This window comes from Pteropus medius, unplaced genomic scaffold (genome assembly GCF_902729225.1).
Source record: "Pteropus medius unplaced genomic scaffold, Ma_sr-lr_union100, whole genome shotgun sequence".
Lineage (NCBI taxonomy): Eukaryota > Metazoa > Chordata > Mammalia > Chiroptera > Pteropodidae > Pteropus > Pteropus medius.
The window spans coordinates 4,530,610-4,554,140 of NW_024342644.1; the positions used below are offsets into that span (position 1 = coordinate 4,530,610).

Sequence of the window (23,531 nt, forward strand, 5' to 3'; positions counted from 1 at the left end):
TTTTTTTTTTTTTTTTTTTTTTTTTTTTTTTTTTTGTAGCCCGTTTAGCTTAGTATGCTGTACTTTTTTTGGATTCCAGAAAATTAGCTAGACTTCTACCGATTTGAAGTGGTTTCTTGTATTTGGAATTAGACCTAAATCCAATACCATCTTTGTTTAAAAAGTATAGGAATTGGCCATAGAGACCTGGGTATAAGACGTGTGACTTCTGTCACTTCCAAGCTGTGTTACCTTGATCAAAATACTCACCTTCTTTAAGTCTCAGTGTACTTCTCTGCAGAATTGTAATATTCCTACTAACATCACCTCCACTAATATTTCCAGGTGACATTTGTTGGACATTTGCCATGTGCCAGGCATTATTTGAAATACTTTATGTGGATCAACACATTTGATTCACAAAACAACCCTGTGAGGTGTATGCTGACAGCATTCCCATTGTACAGATGAGGAAACTAAGGTCAATTAGACGTGGTATGTTACAGAACTGACATTCAAACCCAGGGAGTTTGGCTTCAAAGCCCGCACTAATGATCTTTACATTAGACTAACTTACAGTATTGTTATGGGAATTAAAAGAAATGATATGTGTGGAATGGTCCATGTCATCTCTAAATTACTGTATAAAGGTTAGCTGCTATTATATTAGAGCTTTTGTAATTGATGTTTTTAGTGACTGATCTTATTGTACCTAGCCTTATTAGAAAAAAAATTAAAATATGAGAAAGCATACTGAGTAAAATGTGACCATACCTACATATTTTCCAATTCAAATATCATTCATATACTAACTTGGAATTGGCACATAAATATTAAACTCTTAACACCTGGCAAAAAGGTTGGCATCCTCATCAATGAAATTAATTTCTTAAAAACCGTTTCATGAGTAAGGTTTAATGCCAAACCTCATCTTTTTTAATTAGGCCATGCCACATCTCCTTAATATATATTTTCCTTCACACTCCTGTTTTTCCTTCTCTTTCTGTCGCCACACCTCTTTTATCTCTTTTCTGGAATCCTCACCTTCCTCATGTGCCTAAAACTTGTCATTTCCATCCTAGCCTTTTGCTTTTTCTCTCTTATACTTGCTCCCTTAATGACACATTAGTTCTCCTGTTACTTTCATTCAGTCTTTCAACAAATACGTGTTAAGTTCCTACTATTCTCTAAGTATATACTATGCCAGATGTTGGGGAAATAGCCGAACAAATGGTATTTGCCCTTATCATTTTTATGCTTCCAGCTCTGTTCCTTCTCTCAAGTATTCACATCACATTTCCACGGTCTGCTTGGCATTTCCCATGTGACATCAGTGTCTTTTATCTACTCAGAGATTCACTTGAGACCTCCTTGTCCTCATAAAACACCATATTTGTATTCTTAACTCAATTCTGCTAAATGTGTAACTTTGTAGGCATTTCCCACTCTCTAAGGATGTTCATCTTTTTTGAGATTAGTCCCTCCGGGGGCTTTGGTTTGTATGGTTAAAATCCACAAGACAGTGGGGAGCAAACTAATAGTCGCAAAGCTCCCTCTAACGGCAGACCGTACCCTGGGTGTGGCAAGAGCCAGAACTCCTCCCTTGGAGCTGGACAGTCTGTCCATTTCTGTCCGTCCGTCTGTCTCTCATGGCCTCTCTACCTCCCTGCATGCATCTCTTCTGTCCTCTTACCCTGTGCACTTAGCTGTCTCCACTTACTCCATTTCTGCTCCCACATCTCTTACTTGCTCACCACCCTCAGCCTCCTCAGCTCCCCCCACCACACAGCACGACAGCTCCAGCTTTCAGTGCAATGACCACAGCTAGCTAGTGACTCCTCGTTGGGTCTCTTAATTCATTTTCCCAATGGAGTACATTGACTGGTCCAACTCATCATTCTGTACCAGGCCCAGTCCTGGCTCCTGGTCAGTCTACTTACTTATGAGTCTGTTAGGGTCAGGTCCCCACTCTGAACTAATCAGACATGGCTAAGAAGTGGTGTCGCCTGCTCCCCAAGGCACCTACCACAGACAACTGGCCCAGTGGCACTAGTGCTTCATGCCGTACTTGCAGAGCTTTAACATCATAACTACCTTGAACTTTTCCCTGTTAGTCTCGTCTCTCCCCAGCTTAGTAGAGGAAAGAGACTTTTGCATGTGCCCCTGGAGAGGTGCCTGCCACCCAGGATATGTGTTAAGCTACAGCGTGCCAGGCCCCACAGCCTTTGGTAGGTCGACTGAATTAACCTGTGGGAATGGAGCTCAAGCATCTTTAAGCAAGTGCCCAAGGGATTTTGATACCAGTGCAGTCTGGGAACCACGGCCCAGAGCACCATGAAGCGGAGTGGCCATTCGAGAAGTATGTGTTCAAAGTGGATGGGCCTCTGGGTACCACATTGGACTCAAAGGAGCCTCTGCTCATCTTTTTGTGAAGTCTTCTGGTCTGAGGGGCTCTGGAAGCAGGCCTCATTCCGACTCTCATCTTTAGTATTTCCCAGTTTAGGCAAGCGATGTAATTTTCTGAACCCATTTCTGACTTTTAGAATGAGAATTGGCTTCACTGGGTTGTTAGGATAATTAAACTCAGTAATGTAGATGAAAGTAAATGCTGGTTTCTCTCCCCGCCTCTCATCCCCTTCAGATTTTGCCTTTGTAGAGAAATGTAACACATACTTGTATATGTGTATGTGTGTGTGTGTGTGTGTTTGTTTTTAGTTATGCAGACATAATGCTGTCCCTGGCGAGAAAAGGGTTTCACTACCTGTTGTGTGTTCTTTCTTATGATCCAACTAAACATGCAGGTAAAGTTTTTGTTTTTCTTTTTCTAGTTACCTTGTTTCCTGATGTACTTCTATGACATGGATAGCACTATTTTCTCCTAATTTATCCCATAAGAAGTATACTGCTTATATATGTACATGAAGACAAGTCTGTTTTTGGCAATCAGAAACTACAAGCATCATTTTCTCTTTCCACTCGATACGTGTTTTTTATATTCCATTCCCATTTTTTTCACCATTCATAGCTCAAACTATAAAAGAGGGAGAAATGGCCCTAATATAAAAGAGAAATCTTATGAGCCCTGGATTAGGAAGAAGAGGTTTGGTTGCCCTGCTACGGATAGAGCACATCTGTGTCATCCATGGTGGTAGGGATGATTTGGGCAATGCCTACAAATACATACACAGACCTACCCTCGTCAAAGGATGGCGTGAGAAATGGGCATGGGGAGGTAGTAGGTATGCAGGAAAGTCACGAAACTATAGCTATTTTTTAACTTCTGAAATGTTATAATTTGTCAATTGCATTCTTTTATAACTATCTTTAATTTTGTAAAAGTGATTTTTTTTTTCTGGACTTATTTCAGTGTGAGTGAACATTAAAGCTTAACCTTTGTCATGGCCAAACTTTCATTTTCAGGAAGATTTGAAAACTACATAGACTTTTAATTTGTAAAAATTCCCTTTTTGATTTTTAATCAAGCTTTTTAAAAAGTGCTGTGTTTTATAACCATTTACATAATGAGTTTATAAACTCATTGAAAGATGACCCCTAGTGTCCATAGTTAAGTCTGGGACAATCAGATGGAAATAGAAATTAATGGAGACAGGCCCCAGCTCTGCTAATCTGTTTTAAATTTCATTCCTGAACTGGAGGCTTAGGGCAGGGCCTGTAGGAAGTAAACATAGCAAGCTCTGTCTGGGGGTGGACCCCAGAAGAGAATTCTAGAAAGGGGCAGAAGCTAAGTTCCCTTTAAAAGTTAGTGTCCCCTAGCCAAGTGGGAAGGCGTGTAGAATGTGTGTGAGTGCAGGAATAGTAAAAAATCGATACCCAGAAGATGAAGAAAACCCCAAAGGCATTTGTTAATTAGCTCCATTCCGATTTCAGTGTTCTCAAGTCCCATGGCTGGCTCAGCCATCTTGTCTAAGCAGGAGATGGGCCTCTAATATTGCCATCTCCTCAGAAAGCCAGCCTTTGATAGGAGATGGTAGGAGACCCTGTCACATCTTCACCTGTTGAGATAATTGAGTTGTTATATACAGGTATGCCTACCTCATTGGAAATAAGCTGAGAAGTGGGCCCTGAGAATTTATTCCTCTTTAGAATTAGATCTATGGAAATTATTCTTCACTATGTTTCTCTTTTACCTAGGCCCACCATTTTATGTTCCAGATGCTGAAATTAAAAGTTTATTTGGTAAGTTACAAATGTGTGCTGTGACTTTTTAAATAAAGTCAGCAGTAAACTGTTTTGAGCTGTTATTAAGCTATTAATTACTATCTAGAAGTATATAAAATTTAAGTCAGAAACCATTTTATTGAAGAGTATTTTATCCTAGGAAAGGGACAGATCTCTGTAATACAATTTTTTAGCTAAGTGGTATGCTTATATTGAAGACATTTGAAGTCTTCAAGAGAGATGGTATATGTGTTTTGGCTCTTAAGAGTTACAAGTGATAATAACAATTCAGAGTTCAGAAAATATGCCTTAGTATTTCCCCATTTTCATTAAAAAGAAAAGAAAATTCTCCAGTATGCAGTTTTTAAAATCATTTGATATGTTTTTAGAAGAATCCCGATTGCATTCTTGATAAAGTTTTAACTTATTACCTTTTCTTCTTGTTTCAGGTTCAGTATGCAATAGTCAATGTCTTGAAAAGGTTGATGTTTTTGAAGAACGACATAAAAGTTGGGGAATTGACTACCTTGTTGAAAAGTTATATCTACTTACAGAAAAGTAAATGAGACAAATAAAAGCAAATACCATCAAGTTATTGAGATTCTGAGCAATTGAAAATTATGCTAAGATATGAAAATATAATGGATGGCCTTTGAAAAGAATTTTTCGTAAGTCACATCATAGATGTTTGCTCAAAATGCATATAACTTTTTAGGGGGAAAAAAAACACTAAAATGTTGAGCTAGCTACCTCTGGAGAGGAAAATATGGGGATGAAAGATTCTACCTGTGTGTTTTATGTAACAGATTGCTAGAATGTTTTACAATCAGCATATATTGCTTCTGTAATTACAAAATAAAAGAGAAATGCAACATATACAACTTAAAGACATAGAAAAATTAGCATTCCTATAAAATTTAGAACCATTGAGGAAATGTAACTTTAACAGGGTTCAAGGTAAAAGAAAGTCATCCAAGAAATTATATAAAATACTAGCTTTTCCTAGAAACCCTCATGTTATACTCAAATCCTAGCACTCCTTTTCACATTTTTTTCTCCTTATATAATTTTCTATGTAACAAAATCAAGAACCAAATTTAAAAACTAAATAAACCAATCTATATGGAACCAAACTGTAGCAATAAATTTTTTTTCTGAGTTTGGCAGTTTTTTCTCTTAATCTTGTTAAATGACAAAGTCTTATGAAATGCAGTATACTTACAACTGGATTCATGACTGTTTATTATGGAAGTTTAGGTCCAAAACTTCTCAGTTTTTTATTAGTAATCACATTTTGTTAAATCAGACATTTCTCTCTAACCACACCACGTGATACCTAAATGATTTAGATTGTTTGGCTCGTGTTAATAGGATGGCGTGTGCTTGTTATAAAAAAAATAAGTTAATTGTGTATGTGTGTGCTGGAGTAAAGATTATTAGTGGGGAAGTTTATAGACCCCCTTGAATATTGACGAAAGCTATAGACATATAGCTTAGAAGTACGTCATAAGCAGAACACTGTGAAAACTTCCTTAGAGTTCATAGTTGTTGACCTCCCTGCCTCTTCTGCCTTCGCTTAGGAGCTGCTGCCCTAGGTGCTTTCTGGCGCTGGTCTTGTTCTAATATAAGGCTATTAATTTAGCGTGTCTTCCAGCTCACAGTGGTTCTTACTTCTCTGAGACCGGCCCCCACTCCATAGTGCAGGCTTCCAGAAGCCATGACTACCTGATTCCACCTTTGTCACCATTTGAATGGTCTAAGAAGGGACACCTGACCTGAGCTGGGCCAGTCTGATTCTCTTCAGAGATTTTTAGAATCTAGTCAGGAAAAGCACGTTAGCTGCTTAAAATGGATGAATCAAACAGTGAACCCAGGAGCAGCGAGGCAGCCACATCCTACTATAAAGATTTGAGGGAAAGAGAGATCGCTGTCTGTAGAAAGAGAAGCAGAGAGGAGGTCTGGAGAGAGCCCCAGGTATTCTGGGTTTCCATTTTCATCCTGAAGCCCAGCTGTACTGGACAGGAGAACACCCAGGGTCCTTGTAATAAAAGACTCCGTTCTCTCTCTCTGGCTAGAGTTAATTTCTGTAACTTACATCCAAAGAACTTTAAAATAAATGAGATATCTGTATGTAGTTGATCTTTTAGATATTATGTGACCTCATTGGGAGAATACTGACCTTTTAAAAAGTCTCAAGATGAAAGATATACTACATATAAATTATTTTAGAGCAATTGATTTTCAGAACTTCCCCAAAATACCTTTAGTATTGTAATTTAAGTAATAGATTACCTGAGCTTCTGTGATTTATGAAATGCCTTGCCCTGCCTAAACAGCAGGCATAAATGTACTAGCATGTGGTGCACTTGTAATGTTTTCAGGGGCAGACAGGGTGAAACAAGAAAGGTATATGATTGTGTGGGTAAATGTGGAAAGAAAACTGCAAAGGAATACAACCAAAGCTTTAGCACCTACTAATAATCTGGAGATTTGGTTCTCTAAAGGGATAATTGTATGAGGACCACAAAAACTGGTCTGAAAGATGTACTTGTGAGACAAACTATCAGATGAAAGGGGAATCCTCGGCAGAAGAATGAATTGACAAATATAAACCTCCCCCACAGAAAAATTAGTACAAATAATATTTACCATTCATAACTGTAGTACATACCTGTCATTGTTTTATTTTAATAAGGGGTGTGATGTAGATGTGAGTTTATGCAGATATATATATATGGCACATGGTCTTTAAAGATTTTTTTTTTAATTTCTACTGACCACTTTTAAAAATCAAAGTTGTCTTTAATTGAACTCTGGTTTGACATCATTTTTAATCTGATATGCTTTATTCTTATAAAACAGATTCACTGAAGTGGTTAAATCGATGGGGATAGGATAGAATTCCTTTACACACACACACACACACACACTAAGTCACTCTGCTGATTTGTGATGAATATTTGTTATGTGTAGTTTTAATGTGTGAACTGAAAACGTCTGAAAATCTGTGATCTCTAACCATTGGGTATTAGTAGAAATTTGCTTCAATATTGGTGTTACCTCTCAATAGCAGATGGAGAATAATTAAGGGATGTATTTAAGAATCAAATATACCATAAGATATTAACATTTATTTTATTTACATAATAAAATATTACTTTCTCACTGAAAATTTGGAAGATATAGGAAATTCTGAAAAAGAACAAAAGCAGCCAAATCCTAACACCAGAAGTAATTGAGGCTAAACTGGTGATAAGTTTTCTTATCTTTTTTGTCTGCTCGTCTACATGTATGTTTTTGCAAAGTTAAGATCATATTATGGATACAGTCTTGTCTCTCTACTATCTTTTCTAGTATTCCATCAGCCCTTTCTCATATCAAAGATTTTTTAAAAACAAGATTTTATAGCTGCAAAATGTTCTGTCATATTGCAGTACCGTAATTATTTAATCTTTCCCTGTTATTAGAGTCATTCAGCAAATGTAAGTAGTGCTCTTGAAAGTGCTAGGAGATGAGCATTCACTGATGATTGAAGACAGTCCTGTTCTGAGGAATCTAAGACTCTGGTGGCAGAGACTGAACGTTGAACATTACAGTGTGGTAAGGCTGCATGAGGGGGATACGCAAGCAACTGTCAGCTTGTAAGTGGCCACTTAACCCATCAATAGGTGAGGATGACATGGCTCAGGAAGAGCAGGTGGGAAGCGAAGAGAAAAAGCCCAAGGATGGCACCCTGAGAAACACATTTTTCAAACTTAAACATTAAAATCACTGGGTTCCCATTTCTAACCATACACTCCAGCTCATTTTTCTGTAGGTGCTCAAAACGGTCAAGCCTGAACCACTATTCTCCCCACCAAATGCCTCACCCTTAAGAAGCTAAGCACATGGATGTAGGTTACAAAATTAGATAGGGGGTTAGAGAGGTTGCTGAGAAGACAAGATGCCCTGGGGGAAGGCAAAGCTGGGGACATCACCAAAGCCCAGGTCAGCGTCCAAGGAACCACACAGGTGACAGAGATTCGCCTGTTGAGGAGGTGTCCTGATACTGGCTTGAAACTTAAAATTGACCAATCCTGGAGGGGTTCAGTTTGTCAAAGTTAGCAGGTTTTTACGCCGTGGGCTCATTAACCCATGCTAAAGCACCTGCTGTCTTTTTTCCTTCTCTTTTAAAAAGTTATGCCTCTTCTCCTTGGTGGAGCTGGTTCCATTGTATGGGACTTGCTCATCTTCCCTTCTGTCATTGTCTGATATAGTCTGGGAGATAACTGTGTCATTGGACTTTTGTTCTGGGATGCCTTCTAAACTGAATATATGTGGCATAGTCTGCCACATTTGCAAAACTGGGAGCCCACCTGCCTAAGAACCGACTCCCTCCCCAGATTCCTTAGCCTGTACCCCTGCGCTCCCTCTTCTCTGCTGTAACCACCCTGAGCTAGGTCTCCATTTTCCATCCTCTGCCATATGGTGCTTTACACGTAGGTGCAGCCACTAACCACAGGTTCTGTTCTTCAAGCCCTTTGCCTCTATAACCCTCAGAGCTCATTCTAGGTAGAAGCAGGAAGAGAAGGGCAGGCCATTCCAGGACCCTCTGAGGATTATTAGAGGGAAGCACAGAGGAAATCCATGGAGATGGCCACAGAAAGATTCGTGATAGAAAACTCAAAATGTTAGAGTTAGACTTAGGGCATTTCTTTTATTAATCAATGTGTGTGTGTGTTATGTGATTAGGATTATACTCTATAAAGTATCTGAGAAACCTATCAGCATTGACTCTAGAGATGAGCAAAATACTTAGCACATTTTGTGGGTGAATGCTACTTTCCTGACAATGTGTTGACACAAGAAAACCTGTAGAGAATTTTTATGAGAATTTTTGAGTCAAACTAAAGACATGCTGGGCAAGATCTCAAATGCTCTATGGAAACAATAGGTTTGCAGCCTCTTTAATGCATTTGAAATAAAGGAGCGAATGTAAGGAAGATTACATGGAAATGGAAAAAAACAAGGTGGGGATTGTATTACAGAATAATTAACAAGATCATGTGCTCTCTTGAGGGGTAATACACCCTTTGAGGGGTATCATCACTTCAGGTATGTCAAAGGTGTGTTAACCTAGATATACAAGAATAATGGACAGGGCTGGCTTAAAAACCTTTCACTACATAAATTATATAGGTCTGGGGTGTGACTACCCATCATGACGTGCCCCGTTAGGAATTTATGATCAGATCGCCCTATAAAGTTACTTTCCACAGAGCCCATTTTTCTCATCCACACATGCTTCTTACAAGTCCTAGAGAATCATCAAAGAAAAAGTATAACATATGGGTTTACTACCTGCAGGTAGTATCCTTTTAAGTATTCATTCATTCATCTATTTAAAAACAATCCTTGGGTGTCTACTGTGTATCAGGCCTGTGCTAGACACTGGGATACAGCCTGCAGCAAAAGCAGACCTGGTTTCTGCTCTCCTGGAATTTAGTTTATCTCTCCAGAGACAGGAGCAAAAGAAAGGGAATGAAGATAAAGAGCAATTTTAAGATTGAATAAAAAGAAAAATTGGACTCCTTCCACATGGTAAAGTAGAAAAAAGACAAGTGCAAAGGGAGGGAGTGACTGGGTTGGATTGGGTGGACAGGAACACTGCAACAGAATCCATGCTTAATTCCATGGAGAGGCAGCAAATAGTGAAGAAAATGACTGCTAAGGATGCCGAGCTAGAATGTGGGGACCTTCAACTGCGAAAGACTCAAACCTACATGTTTTTCGTTTTGAAGCTTTGTGAACTTGAGAAAACCTTAACTCAATAAAATGCCACAGAACATTTTCATACTTTAAATTTAACGTAAGAGTCTTGATATCGGGATGTCTGTGCATGTGGCACAACACTTTCCAGAACCACTGTGCTGTCTACCTATCAAATGGTAGAGCGATTTCTATGAACATTATTAAATAGTCTGGTCTATTGCAGATTTTTCCAGTTCACCTCGCAAAACACCTTCGGCCTCTTGGTGCGGTACTACAGATTGCCCCGCAGGGGCAGCAAAGGATCGAGAAGATAGTAGGATTATCAGGGAGCAGAGCAAGGAAGCTAGCCTTTCCAGCTCGTCCCTCCGGGGGCAGGGGGTCTTTGGATACGTTGTAAAACAATGTTAGAGCAGAGACAATTTAGAAGCAAGTCAAGGATCAATGAAATCTGGAAAGCATCTCGAGAAGGCAATATTTCATGCCGTAGCCACCAGGCACATGGGGTTACTGAGCACTTGATATGGGGCTAGACTGAATTGAAATGTGCTGTGAGTGTAAAATACAAACTGGATTTTAATTAGTACTAAAAAGAAAAATGGGTGAAATATCTTGTTAATAATTTTTATAGTGATTTCATGTCAAAATGATAATATTTTGGATATTTGGGGTTAAATAAAATATTAAAATAACCACTAGTTTTTATTTTTAAAAACATGGTTACTAGAAAATTTAATATTTTATATGTGGCTCTGATTACATTTCTATTAGACAACACTAGCTCTAAAAATATTCAGTTTTGGTGTCCTGAATGTATTTCTTGATGTAAAGATTATTTCAGAGAGTGATGCCTATTCGATTTGACTTTAGTTGTCTATTTATTTGGAACGGAAGTGCATTATAGTCTGAAATTATAATATTAAGTTGTTTATTAAGTCCCAGTACACAGATAATCTTTGAATTATGTAACACATGTTAAGAAAATGTTCTTTCTTGTCTTATATTAAAGCTCCCTTCAAAGGTTTTAATAGGATAAAAATCCTCTGTTTTCTCAGAAGTCTAGCAAATAAGAAGGTGACCAATCATGATAATGATTTCTAAATGAAGAAAAGTGATCTGATATGTGGCTTTATAAAGACGATGTTCATGTAAGCTTTTGGGAGGAGAGGGATAGGAAGGGCTCCTGAAAATGAGAGATTATAGTATCACAATGGATTCCTGAGAGACATTTTGCTATTTCATTTGAAGATTTTTGAATATAGGGTAGATTCTTTGTGCTTTTGATCTTGATTGAATTAAATTCAGAAGAATTTAACCTGGTGCTATTTGAAGAGATTATCCTAGTGCAGCTGTTAGCGGCTGTCAAAACTGTCTACACATTATAATTCCAGCTGCCCAGACCACACCTGGACCAATTAAACCTAGGGATGAGTCCCAGGTATTTGCCACAGGCAACCAAGGTGGAAAACCACTGGAATAGTTAAGAGCATGGGTTCTGTGGTCAAACTGCTTGGCTTCAGATCCCAGTCCAGCCACTTTCTAGCCACGTGACCCTGGGCAAGATGCTTAACTTCATAAGAATTCTTGTAGAAAAGAAATGAAGAAAATAACGTACTCTTATGGGATTGTCAAGAGGTTTAAATAAAATAGTCTATGTAAACCACTTAATTGAAGGCAGGCATGAAGTTCTAAAGCAATTATGATTAACGGCTTTCTTATTTCATATTAATTCCTCTGGAAGACATTCCCAGCCATGGTTCTCCCGTCTGACACTCGTTCACCTAGTAGGTTTCTTGTATTATGCTATAACATTCCTTCATTCATACATGAATTCATTTTACAGGTATTCTTTAAGCATCTACTTTAACTACGAGTATGATAGAAGACACAGAAGGAGTACACGCACCTGCCTCACACCTTTGAAATGTAATTTCTCTCATATGTCTGTGTTTTCCCAGTTAGATAATAAGCATCATGAGCTATGAGACCATGGTTTACGACTGGCCAGCCTTGGCACCCAGCACTGGGGGCTGAGGATTGGAAACTGCAGGGCACCAGTGTTGGAAGACTGGATTGTTCTAGTTTTTGCTTTGCCACTTACAGGCTGAGTAATAGGGAGCAACCCGCTTTTCCTCAATAGGTGTGTTTTCCTCCTGTGCTATGTGGAGATAATCAATTCATGACTGTTGTGAAGATTACACGTCAGACCATGCGCTGTGGATACGGCTTGTGTAAATTCCCGCTAACAAGCCCTCAGGAAGCAGTGCCGCTCGATCCCACCAGGGGGCAGCAGGTTGCGGCAAAGCTGGCCGCCGCATTCGACGTCAGGACAAGCGCCCCGCCCCGTGACCGTGACCCAGGGGAACGCGGGGGCGGTGTCCAGCCCCGCTGGCTTGCAGCGCTGGAAGAGTCCGGGGCGGCGTGATGAGTGCTGAGGCCTCAGGCAGCGGGCTGGAGCTTCGGGAACTCGTGCGTGAGGCGGAAACCAGCTTGCTCGAGTGCAAGGTGTGCTTTGAGAGGTTCGGCCACCGCCAGCAGCGGCGCCCGCGCAACCTGCCCTGCGGCCATGTGGTCTGCCTGGCCTGCGTGGCCGCCCTGGCGCACCCACGAACGCTGGCCCTCGAGTGCCCCTTCTGCCGGAGAGCCTGCCGGGGCTGTGACACGAGCGACTGCCTGCCAGTGCTGCACCTCCTGGAGCTTCTGGGCTCCGCACTTCGCCCGGCCCCGGCAGCTCACCGCGCCGCCCCCTGCGGCCCCGGGGCCCTCACCTGTCACCACGCCTTCGGAGGCTGGGGAACCCTGGTTAACCCCACTGGGCTGGCGCTGTGTCCCAAGACGGGACGGGTAGTGGTGGTGCATGACGGCAAGAGGCGGGTCAAGATCTTTGATTCCGGGGGAGGATGCGCTCATCAGTTTGGAGAGAAGGGGGAAGCAGCCCAGGACATTAGGTACCCACTTGATGTCACCGTCACCAACGACTGCCATGTGGTTGTCACCGACGCTGGCGACCGCTCCATCAAAGTGTTTGATTTTTTTGGCCAGATCAAGCTTGTCATTGGAGGCCAGTTCTCCTTGCCTTGGGGTGTGGAGACCACTCCTCAGAATGGGGTCGTAGTAACTGATATGGAGGCAGGGTCCCTGCACCTTCTGGAAGTGGACTTTCTGGAAGGGGTCCTCCGAAGAACAGAAAGGTTGCAGGCTCATCTGTGCAATCCCCGAGGGGTGGCGGTGTCTTGGCTCACCGGAGCCATCGCGGTCCTAGAGCGCCCCCTGGCCCTGGGGACCGGGGCCTGCAGCACCACGGTGAAGGTGTTCAGCGCAAGCATGCAGCTAATCGGCCAGGTGGATTCCTTTGGGCTGAGCCTCTTCTTCCCCTCCGAAATAACTGCTTCTGCTGTGACCTTCGATCACCAGGGGAATGTGATTGTTGCCGATACTTCTAGTCAAGCTGTCCTATGCTTAGGGAAACCTGAGGAGTTTCCAGTACTGAAGCCCATCATCACTCATGGTCTTTCCCATCCTGTGGCATTGACCTTCACCAAGGAGAATTCTCTTCTTGTGCTGGACAGTGCAGCCCATTCCATAAAAGTCTACAAGGTTGACTGGGGGTGATGGGTCCTGGGTCTTGGAATCAGAAGCCCCGGAACTGCCACTAATGAATAGTTTAACCCTGGATAAATTACTTAATCTCATCTATCCAATAGGGATTATTATAACTGCCTGGCATACTTTCAAAGGCTGAGGTAGTTATTAGAGAATAAAAATGAAATCTACCAGTTATTGAATATGTATTCCTTGTGCTAAGAAATTGCAAATATTAGTTTATTTCATCCTTAAGAACTACCTAAAGAGATAACTTCTATTGTTAATCCCATTTTAGAGATGAGAAAATTGAGACCGAGAGCTGAAGTGACTTACCGAAGGTCACACTTACTATAACAATCACACTGGAACTCAATTCTGACTCCAAACTCCTTGCTCTTCAATAAGATAATAGATGCAGGGGGAAATATATGTGAATGTATATTGTTGCTATGTGTACACTATTTATAAGTAGCCATTTATTTTAGCTGGGTGCACAGATAAAGAAGACTTTATAGAAAGTTTAAGAGAAAAAGGGTTTGTGGTGGACATCAATTTAGTTCAACTGGCATCTTCTCTGATGGCACATTGGATGGAGTTAATGTGGATCCCGAGTTACTTGAATAAGAAAAACAATTGAACTGCTTATTCAAAAGGTAAATGTGTCTTCTAGTACCTGTATTTCCTCCGATGTAAACACTCAGGAAATAGTACTTGATTGGTTGAGAAAGGCCTGTGATTGTGTAAGCTGTAAACTACTGCAGAACACACAACATTTATACCAGTGTTAGAGGTCTAGATAATATTCCTGTTACGTGTTTATGCTAATACAGAGATAAGCCACCACAATTGGTTCATGGTAAAAATGATTTTGCTGGCCTTTTTATAATCAGGGGTAACCTGAAACACTTTTGTGATAGGGTTTTTCCTCTGTGAAATTTAAATTTGTCCCTAGTGCTGCAAACACTATGTACTCAGTTCATACTTCCCTTGATCCTAAGTCCGCATTTAGGCCACTGGTAAACCCTGAAATACTTCTTGAGTTGAACTGTATAGCCTTGACTGAAATAACACCTGCTTAATGTTGCAATTGATTAAACAAATGGAAATTTCAGGTGAAGTGGCCAGTTCTTTATAAGTTGTGTGTGTTTAGCTAGTGTAAACATCTCAGAGTTTAGGGCTGTTGGAATAGAACCAAATAACCGGTACCTTAGAAGCATCAGCAGTTTTTTCTCAGGGAGAAAATATTGGTTTTGAAAGATGAAAGTTTGCTTCAGGTAATAACTGATGCTTTATCAACAATGGTATGCTATTATACCAAGAGTTTTAATAGATATAATGTACACACTAGAGACAGCCCCAAAGTTATGAGTGCAATATATGTTTGTCCTTTGGAGCTAAAAGAGAGAGCTTGGTTTCCACACCAGTCCACAAAAACCCATTTTGCTTCGATGCTCTTGTCATATAGCACTAATAGTAAGATTTCGGGCACCCTGGGCTACCATTTATCAGTGCATTCCAAACTGGGATTCTGGGGACAATCCCCTTCCTCCATGCTCACCCTACCCATAGAAATCACCTTAGGTTGGCAACTTCACAGGTAGTCTGCATTGTATATAAAAAAAGTTCTCTCAGTGGAGATATCAGTTCAGACTTGGTCATTTGCAAGTAGAGCCATTGTGGGTTGATCTTTAAAAAGTTGTCCCTAGGCATACTGACATTTTAATGGCTTTAGGGTCACTTGAGCCAATTCAAGGGACTTTCTCCTATTTGGAATTATCAGTGGCATCATCTTTGGCTATAGAGCTGTGTGTATCTCTTTTTCAGGCAGCACTTGGAGGAAAGATGTGGAACATGCAGCAAGTGTAGAGGTGTGTAAACAAGGTATTGCTTGTTCTCCATGGGTTACCCCACCAGAAGAATGGGTCGTGAGTCCCTGAGATGATGTGGGAACGAATCAGAGAGGTGATGACAAATGATTACTACTTCTCCTTGGTAGATTATCAGACTTAAGACACGTCACCCTGAACTCCAGCTTGCTAGAGGAATTGGAGAGTCTGAGATAGGCAGGAAGAAATAATGCAGCTGATAGTAAAAGGTTCCAAGGTGATAGAGGAAAGTTAGAATGATTCTCCAGAGACCGGAGACAAAAGAATGTGACTAGAAGTAAATGGAGAAGGAGAAGAAACAAGCTCTTCCTGAAGGTCCCCCGTAATCACGTTCCCTTAGGCCAGCACTACCCACCATGCACCACCCGTAGAATCTACAAAAGCAAACTCAGACACCGGCTCTCCCCTCTCGGCACTCCTTGCATCACCTTCCATTGGTTCCAGTTTTGCTCAATTCCTGATCTTTGGATTATCTCCTGTTTTCAACCTTGTCATGCCTTCTGGTTTTTTCAGTCTTTTTTCTTGACATTTTTTAAGGATCTTGGTCCAGATTCATAATCTCCCTTCTAGCAAGTCTCACTCTGGATACATCAAACCATTAGCATTTTGTTAGCACCTTACCTAGACCTTTCTTGGCCCCTCATTAGGTGTGGTGAATTATGCTCCTTTTGAGGAAGAAGCAGTATATCCCATGCACCTCAGAAAGATGAAGAAGAGCCACTGATGATAGCTGATTTTATCATCATTACATCTGCCACAGAAAGAAGATAGGTATATTGGCGTTTAGTGCTCCTAAAAGGGATACGCTATGGCAGTGTATCATGGTTAATAAGGGGATGAACCGTTTTCTTGAAGAATATGTAGAAAATATAACAAGGAGGTATCCAACACTCACGACAACTACCATACTGAAGAATCATGGTGTTTGCTGTGGCCGCAGCTACTTCTAAGGAAAACCGCCCCCGTCACAGGTCTTGCCGATAAGCCTGCCCTCAGGCTTTTTATTCTACTATATGACCCTCCCATACAGCAATATCTGATATTTTCTACTACATGACCCCCGTCCCGCCCCTCCAATACCGCAATAGCTGATTAGATAGGAGTGCGCACCTAACAGAACAGTTCACCCATCAATGTCCTACCAAACGTATTAATTAGACCAAGACTGGCCTATAAATTGAGGTGAAAAAGCTTCCTCATAAGGGGCAAGGAGATCCAGTTACAGTCATGTGCCACTTAAAGACAGGGACATGTTCTGAGAAATGTGCCATTAGGCGATTTTATGAACATCATAGAGTGTACTTACACAAACCTACATGGTATAGCCTCCTACTATAATGGTGTGTGCTATGCTTGTAAATGACCTGCAGTACAGTAGGTTTGTTTACACCAGCATCACCACAAACGTGAGGAATGTGTTGCACTACACATTACCATGGTGATGATCTCACTAGGTGATAGGAATTTTTCAGATCTATTTCAGTCTTATGGGTCCACTGTCATGTATGTGGTCCCTCATTGACTGAAACATCATTATGTGGCACGTGACTGTAGATTCTTGTCCCTGAAATTTTGAATTGAGAAATATGGAATGAATCAGGCAGATGGCAGCATGGGGGAAACTGAAAGTATACTCAGGCACAGCGCAGCCATGAGCAAACCAAAGCCATGAATGAGAAGAAGCTATGGGGGCAGAGGAAAGATACCACCATGAGGAATCCAGGTAACAAGGAGAGGAAAAAGTGCACTCAGAGGAGCTAACTTGTGAAAGTTTGTTTTTTGCAACAGAAAGTACCTAACAAAAGTTATACCGTTCTTGATTTTTTTGGAGAAAATTAAACTTGAATCTATGGATTTTAATACCATGAGTAAGAAACTAATTCTGAAGGAAGCAACACTCTCATACTCATGGGGCCTGGGACCAGAGTCCAAGTAGAGACCACATACCACAGGTCTAAATATTTGAGTTATAAATCAAACCAACAAACCGTTAAAATATATTTCATCCTCCTACCTTGACAAAGGTAAATATAAAGGTTAAAAATACAATTTCATAACAATCTAGAAGGCCAAGTTCCATGTTAGAACACTTAGATAAAAGTTTTGTTCAACTTTGGGGCTGCCAAAGTTTTTTAAAGAATCGTGATAAGCTGAAGTATGTTTAAAAGTCCGAAGAAGAACCTAAAAAGCATACTTTTTGTCAGCCTCTAACAACTAGAATGCATACTTCATGAAGGCAAAGATGTCTGTATTGTTCACAGCTGTGTCCCTAGTGCCTCAAACACTGCCTGACACATTATAGATGTTCAAAAATACTTGTCGAATTAATATGTTTTTTCCAAGGAATTTTTCTGGACTATTTATTCTTTTCACTGATAATAGGGAAGTGAGGTAGTAAACTGGATAGTTGGGGGAAGCTGGTCTAGAATGAAAATTTGTGGTGCATTTGCTGAGTGATTCATAGAGAATATAAAAGCATTATGGTGACTTTGTGGTAGCCTGAGTTGAGACTGAGTGAAAAACTTTATGTTCTCAGGTACCATGTTTCCAGTTCCCTAAGCACATGGGACTTGGAGGTATTAGAGTTGCCTGAGTTTTCAGGAGTCACCTCCTTTATCAGACCATGAAGAATGATTATATGAAACTGTTTCAATCCAAGGAATTTCAGACCTAGAAGGAAATAAATTTTTCATAACCATGTACTCAAATGACAACAGAGGCCTGCATAATTGTAAAAGGATGGCTTTAGGTCACACAGGAAGTTAAAGGTAGAATGAGGAGGAGAAACGAGACTTTTCCATATTTCACACTGACCCCTCTAGTGGGAAAGGATCTGAAGGTCAAAGGTTGGAGACACACACACACACACACACACACACACACACACACACACACACACACCATAAGTGCATACACTTTGCTGGCACTACATTTTTTACTTGCAAAGTTCTTACATGCTTTACAAATAGACCTTTCACTCAAACTTTCTTTAAGTCAACTTTTACTGTTTCACTGAGTTTACTGAAATGTCTTACTGCTTCTTTCCAAACAGCATTCAGGTTTGTGTGCGCACTGGCCCAAGAGAACACCGCGGTATTTCCAAATTGACCAGTTAGACCATAACCATGAGACCAGTCTCTTTAGTCATCGCATAAGTAAGCCCTAATGAGTCCAAAGTCATGAGGCTCTGTCTACATAGGGGCCAGATAACTTCATTCCATTTCGTGATCATCAAGTGTATTGTAGCAGCACCTATCCTTGTTATTTGTTACAAAAAGAAGACTTTGGTTGCAAGGGAGCCTAACTAAAGAACTAACATTTTCATAATAATTGAAAATTGTTTCACAAAGTTGTTCATTTATTTTATCCTCACAATGGGATAGGGCAGGTTTTATTAAGGTGACTTTACAGGTGAAGAAGCTGAGACTGACAGAGATGGAGTGATGTCCAAGATTACATAACCAACCCGTTGTGTTTTGGGATGAGAGAGAGCAGGTGGTTTTTTTTTAAATCTCCCCCAGGTCACTCTATGTGCAGCCAGGGTTGGGTCTCACTGCTCTAGAGAACAAACTAAGGTCAGCCACCCCTTCGTAGTGATATCTCCACCATATCTATCCTTCACATCAGTTTGTCTCAGCACTAGGTAATGTTCTTTGGGAAGAAACATTATCACCCTCCTCAGGTTTCAGAGCTCCTGCTTATAATGTAGACTGACCCTGTCAACTTCTGAGAGCCACACGCTCTGACACGGTGCTTTCTTTGAGGTGCTATGGAGAGGGGCCCATTTCCATGATGACAGCAAGCACTGTGACTAGGCCTTAGGAGGGTTCTGATATTTCCCTTAAACCAAGTGCTTTCATTAAAGGAAAATAAAATGTGCTTGTTATTTTCAGAAATCGGAGAATGTAACTCTTTAGCTGCCTGGCCCATGTGCTCTGTACCTCTGTGATCTGAGGTCCAGACTGTTGTGAAGGGTTTCATGTGTAAAGCAGGGAGGGACCTCAAGAACCCAGTGCTGAGTGGCAGGAGGCTGGTCTGTGAAAGGCCACACTTTCCAAACATTGAGGTCCCAATGTTCTCTTCAGTTTTTCTCTCCTGTTATGTACCTTTTCCTTGATGATTGTTTCTTTGTCATTCCCCTCAATCGCCTTGAATTTAGAAGTAACATACGTTCGTAGTAGAATTGGAAAACAGAAATAAGCATAAAGTTATTAAATCACTTTTAAAGAAAACTACTGTTACCATTTTTGTATTGAGCTGACTTATTACTGAAATTAGTATTCCTGGAAACCACTTCATCGATCCAAATTTTTTAAAACAGTGAATGGATCACATAAATTGCTAGCTCTTCTGCAAAGTAAATTTCGGTGGCTTTCAGCTGAAGTTCAATTTTGGAGCTCTCAAAACATGGGAAGCTCCATGGCAAAGACAGATATTCAACAAATATTCCATCTGCCCTCTGTGTTTCCCAGTCCCCTATATTTTGGCACCTCCATGTGACTGGCTATAGCTGGAACAGAAGCCAATATGAAGCAGTACAGTTTGTGTGAGATGAAAAGAAAGAGGGAAAAGTGAAGACACAAGCTTTCTGGAGGTGAAACAGAGGTCTCATGTTTCATAATGAAAGTATCATAATCTACAGAGATAAAATGTTGTACTTAGATTTTATGGAGTAAACCTTAAGTGGAGTCTAATTTAGCTCCTAGTCTTTTCAATCATATCACAGTTTGCATTATAACCATGAAAGTTCAGTTTAGTGTATGTTTTCAGAATTATTTTTTTCATAAATCATGAGGGCAACTTGCCCTGCTGCTGTACAAAGGGAGAAGAGCTTCTATAAATATGTGAAATCAAACATTAGCAGCAGGGCTATGAGCTGTGGGGGACACCGTGTGGTTAGTTGCACAGTGACACGTGGTAGAAACAGTAACCTCCTGCTCCAGTTTCTTCACATCAGCCCTTTACACCCTCTGCTCAGTCTGCACTCCAATGAGCAAGGCGTTCCAAGATTGACTTCAGCGTAAAGACCTTTCTCCCCGGATATACAACTCATGCAGTCTATTTCCATTTTCAAACCATGGATCAATATATCTGGACTGACTGTGAAATTAATGACACAGGAGGCCAATTCCATGACATTTTGGAGTTAACGTCCATAAGATTGTACCAGTCCCCCCAGTAAACCTCAAAATATAAATCTAAAAATTAGCAATTTTTGTTTTCTGATAAATTTTTATATGAATTTTCTGTGTTTGCCAGAAGCACTCTCTATATAAGTGAGGCAAATACATTTCAATCATGTAGAAAATTTATGAGTTTATTATTATTATTATTTTTTGGTGATGTCTTTGTCGGGTTTTGGCAGTAGGGTTGTGCTGCGATTTGGGAAATGTTCCTCTTTTATTTTCTGAAAGTACTTGATGTTATTTCTTCTAATGTTTGATAGAATTCACCAGTGAAATCTCATGGCCCAGGAGGTTTCTTGGATTATGCGTGTGTGTGTCCAGAGTTTATAGTTGTTTTCTGAAGAAAGATTAGCCAGTTACTCAACCTTCCTGGTACAGGAAGTTTATCAATTTAAAAAATAACTTTTAAATTTCTTTGATTTATTTTGGCAAGCACGTATTCAACACTATTTCCTATGTGCTCACCCTATGTTAAGCCATTTGCTAAACAGTGCAGATGTAAAGATGCTATCAAGGCACGAGTGTGGAGATGGGCGAGATAATCAGGACACAGTACAGAATGTTAAGTGGGCCAAGTAGAGTCCAGCCATTATGATGAAGGAGAGAGAAAGCCAATGTCTACAACAGAAAAGGCATTTTGGAAGAGATGATGTCAACCTAGAATTCCAGACTGATGGATGTCATAAATACTGTTGCTTCATCCAAAATGAACTAAAAATAATCAATTCTGTTTAAGCCTGCATTGATTCTTTGGGTTACCAATATCAGGATCTATTTCTCTTTAGCTGTATCTAGTCAGGATTCTGGGACCATCTGAAAAAAAAAAATGACAGTTGTATTTCAGAGCATTGAAGGGTATTTTACTGATATTTTTACATTTAGCTAAACACTACAGTAGTAAATTAATCATCTGCCCAGGTCAAAAGTGCCCTTTTTGAACAAAGCTTTGATGTTACAATAAAATACTTCCCACAGTGAAATATTTTATAATCCTCTCCTGTATTTACCTCTTTCCCATTATCATGGCAACCACAGATTTCATGGGAGGAAGAGTTAAACTGACATAACAAATATTTCCCTAAATGAGAGATGTGTCATTGGAGGTGTCCTCCTGTTTCCTTCTGTGCTCTGACATCTCTCGATGCTCAGGGCCTGCCAACAGGCACTGAGGAATCAGGACTTTGCTAGACACATTGGCACCGAGGGTGCTACTCAAGTCTCCCCCTTCCCCGACCTCAGCAACTCAAGTAGCATAGCCCCTGCACACTAACCAAGGGACCAAGGAGAGGCAAAATATTCAAGATAAAAATGTTGCAGGGTTCCACCTGGCAGTTCTGTTTAATAGATTGGAAATTGTTAAAAGAGGTCAGAAGCATTGACTTATTTTGAAGGACAATGTAGGAGAAATATGGAGCCTTAGAATAGTTTTGATGCCAGTCACCTATCACCTGATCAAGAAATCCAGGATAGTTTCTCCAGTTCCAATGGAAACCACCCTCAATAATGTGTTGATCTGATGGAATATTTCACAACTGAGTTAAGAAGCATTTTTTGCCAGGGTGTGTGTTAAATTGTCTATAAGATCTTATCTCTGTTGTGAAACTTGCCAAATAATCTATGAACAATATTTACCACCATCTCTTCATGTAATCACCAGCAATAAAAGGCTTCCTGTCAGGATATGACCTTCATTTGGGGTCCATACTCTCTCTTCCAGCCAAGTTAACTCATTACCATCACCCTCATGGAGAGAATGGGCTCCCACCTACAGCTCTCCTGCTGGCACACTCTGAAGCTGGCTCCTACCTCTGCAGGAGCAGTATAAGAGGTTTCCAGTTAAAGATTTTTTTGTCCGATGCATGGGTGTGCCATCCAGAGCATAGGCTTCATTACTGGCTCTCAGGTAGGCTAGATTGGCAGCCTTGACCTTGTTCTTACCTTCAGCTTCATCATCCCAACATGGATACTACATCTTGGTCCCAGCTTTAGCTTAGGTCTGCTGTTTTGTGCTTCCTTTCCTCTATCCATAGCCGCACTTTCTATCTTATCTAATGTTGAGAGGCCATGGACTATATAAAGCCGAGTTTTTTGTTTTTTGGTGGGTTTTTTTTTTTCACCATTATGGGGAAAGAGGCAGGGGTGTTGGAGGAGGTCATTGAGAAGACATAACCACAGGTTGACCTGTGATCAGGACCTGGGCAATCGGAGGCTCCTCATCCCCTCCACTGTCCTCAGAATGTACATCCTGCCCATTGTTCCCACAGTGGTAGCTGTTTTCAAGAATGCAGCCTTGAGAGAGCAGTGTGTTATTGAGACTGTCCAAACTAATGTGACTGAACCCAATTAAGGCCTCTGTATAAACCTTCAAGATTTTAGGGGGCAGGAGCAGATAACTACATCTCTTGCAGCTGCCCAAGACAAGCCTCATGTGTAAATTCCCTTGCTTATAAAACCTGCCACCTACCAATCTGGAGTGGTCGGCTCCTTCTGAGGTCTCTCCTTGCCTGCCGCATACAGGGGCCAGTTTGTGAACCAATAAGGATTTTACAGAAAGTAGACAAACTGTTTAATCTCCCTTAGCTTTAGCTTCCTTGCCTATAGAATGGAACTTTTATAATATCACTTTTATAATATCACTTTCTAGAGTTGTTTTGAGGCCTAAAATAAATTTACACACGTGCATTGACCAGTACCCGACACATGGTAAGTGTTCAATAATTCTGAGCCATCATTGTTTTACTTGAATGATTTGGAGGTAAGGCAATACCTCCATTTTTAAGCAAGAAGGTAAGAACCGTGAAACTTAGATGTGCAAGAAGCCATCTTTGTTCCCGTGTGGAGAGAGCCTGCCTGACAAGGAAGCCCACAGAAAAGAAAGCAGAACTGAGAGACTAAGGAAGACGACATCCACGTAACATTGTGTGGATTCTCCAATTTTTCTGCTCCCAAAGCTGGATGCAATCCTGGA

General features: G+C 40.7%; 2 protein-coding genes across 5 annotated transcripts in view; both read left to right on the forward strand.

Annotated features, from left to right (window-relative positions):
- Window positions 1–4,925, forward strand: part of TPMT (thiopurine S-methyltransferase) — a 14,107-nt gene extending 9,182 nt beyond the window's left edge. For all 4 annotated transcript variants that reach the window (XM_039866478.1, XM_039866481.1, XM_039866479.1 and 1 more), the window contains 3 exons: window positions 2,695–2,780; window positions 4,132–4,176; window positions 4,608–4,925. In XM_039866478.1, the coding sequence (XP_039722412.1) occupies window positions 2,695–2,780; window positions 4,132–4,176; window positions 4,608–4,720 (244 nt within the window). In that variant the 3' untranslated portion in view covers window positions 4,721–4,925. The remainder of the gene's footprint in view (window positions 1–2,694; window positions 2,781–4,131; window positions 4,177–4,607) is intronic.
- Window positions 4,926–12,246: 7,321 nt separating this feature from the next.
- Window positions 12,247–14,602, forward strand: NHLRC1 (NHL repeat containing E3 ubiquitin protein ligase 1). The gene has a single exon (XM_039866473.1). The coding sequence runs from the start codon at window positions 12,331–12,333 to the stop codon at window positions 13,516–13,518; it is 1,188 nt and encodes a 395-aa protein (XP_039722407.1). The 5' UTR covers window positions 12,247–12,330; the 3' UTR covers window positions 13,519–14,602.
- The last annotated feature ends 8,929 nt before the right edge of the window (window positions 14,603–23,531 follow it).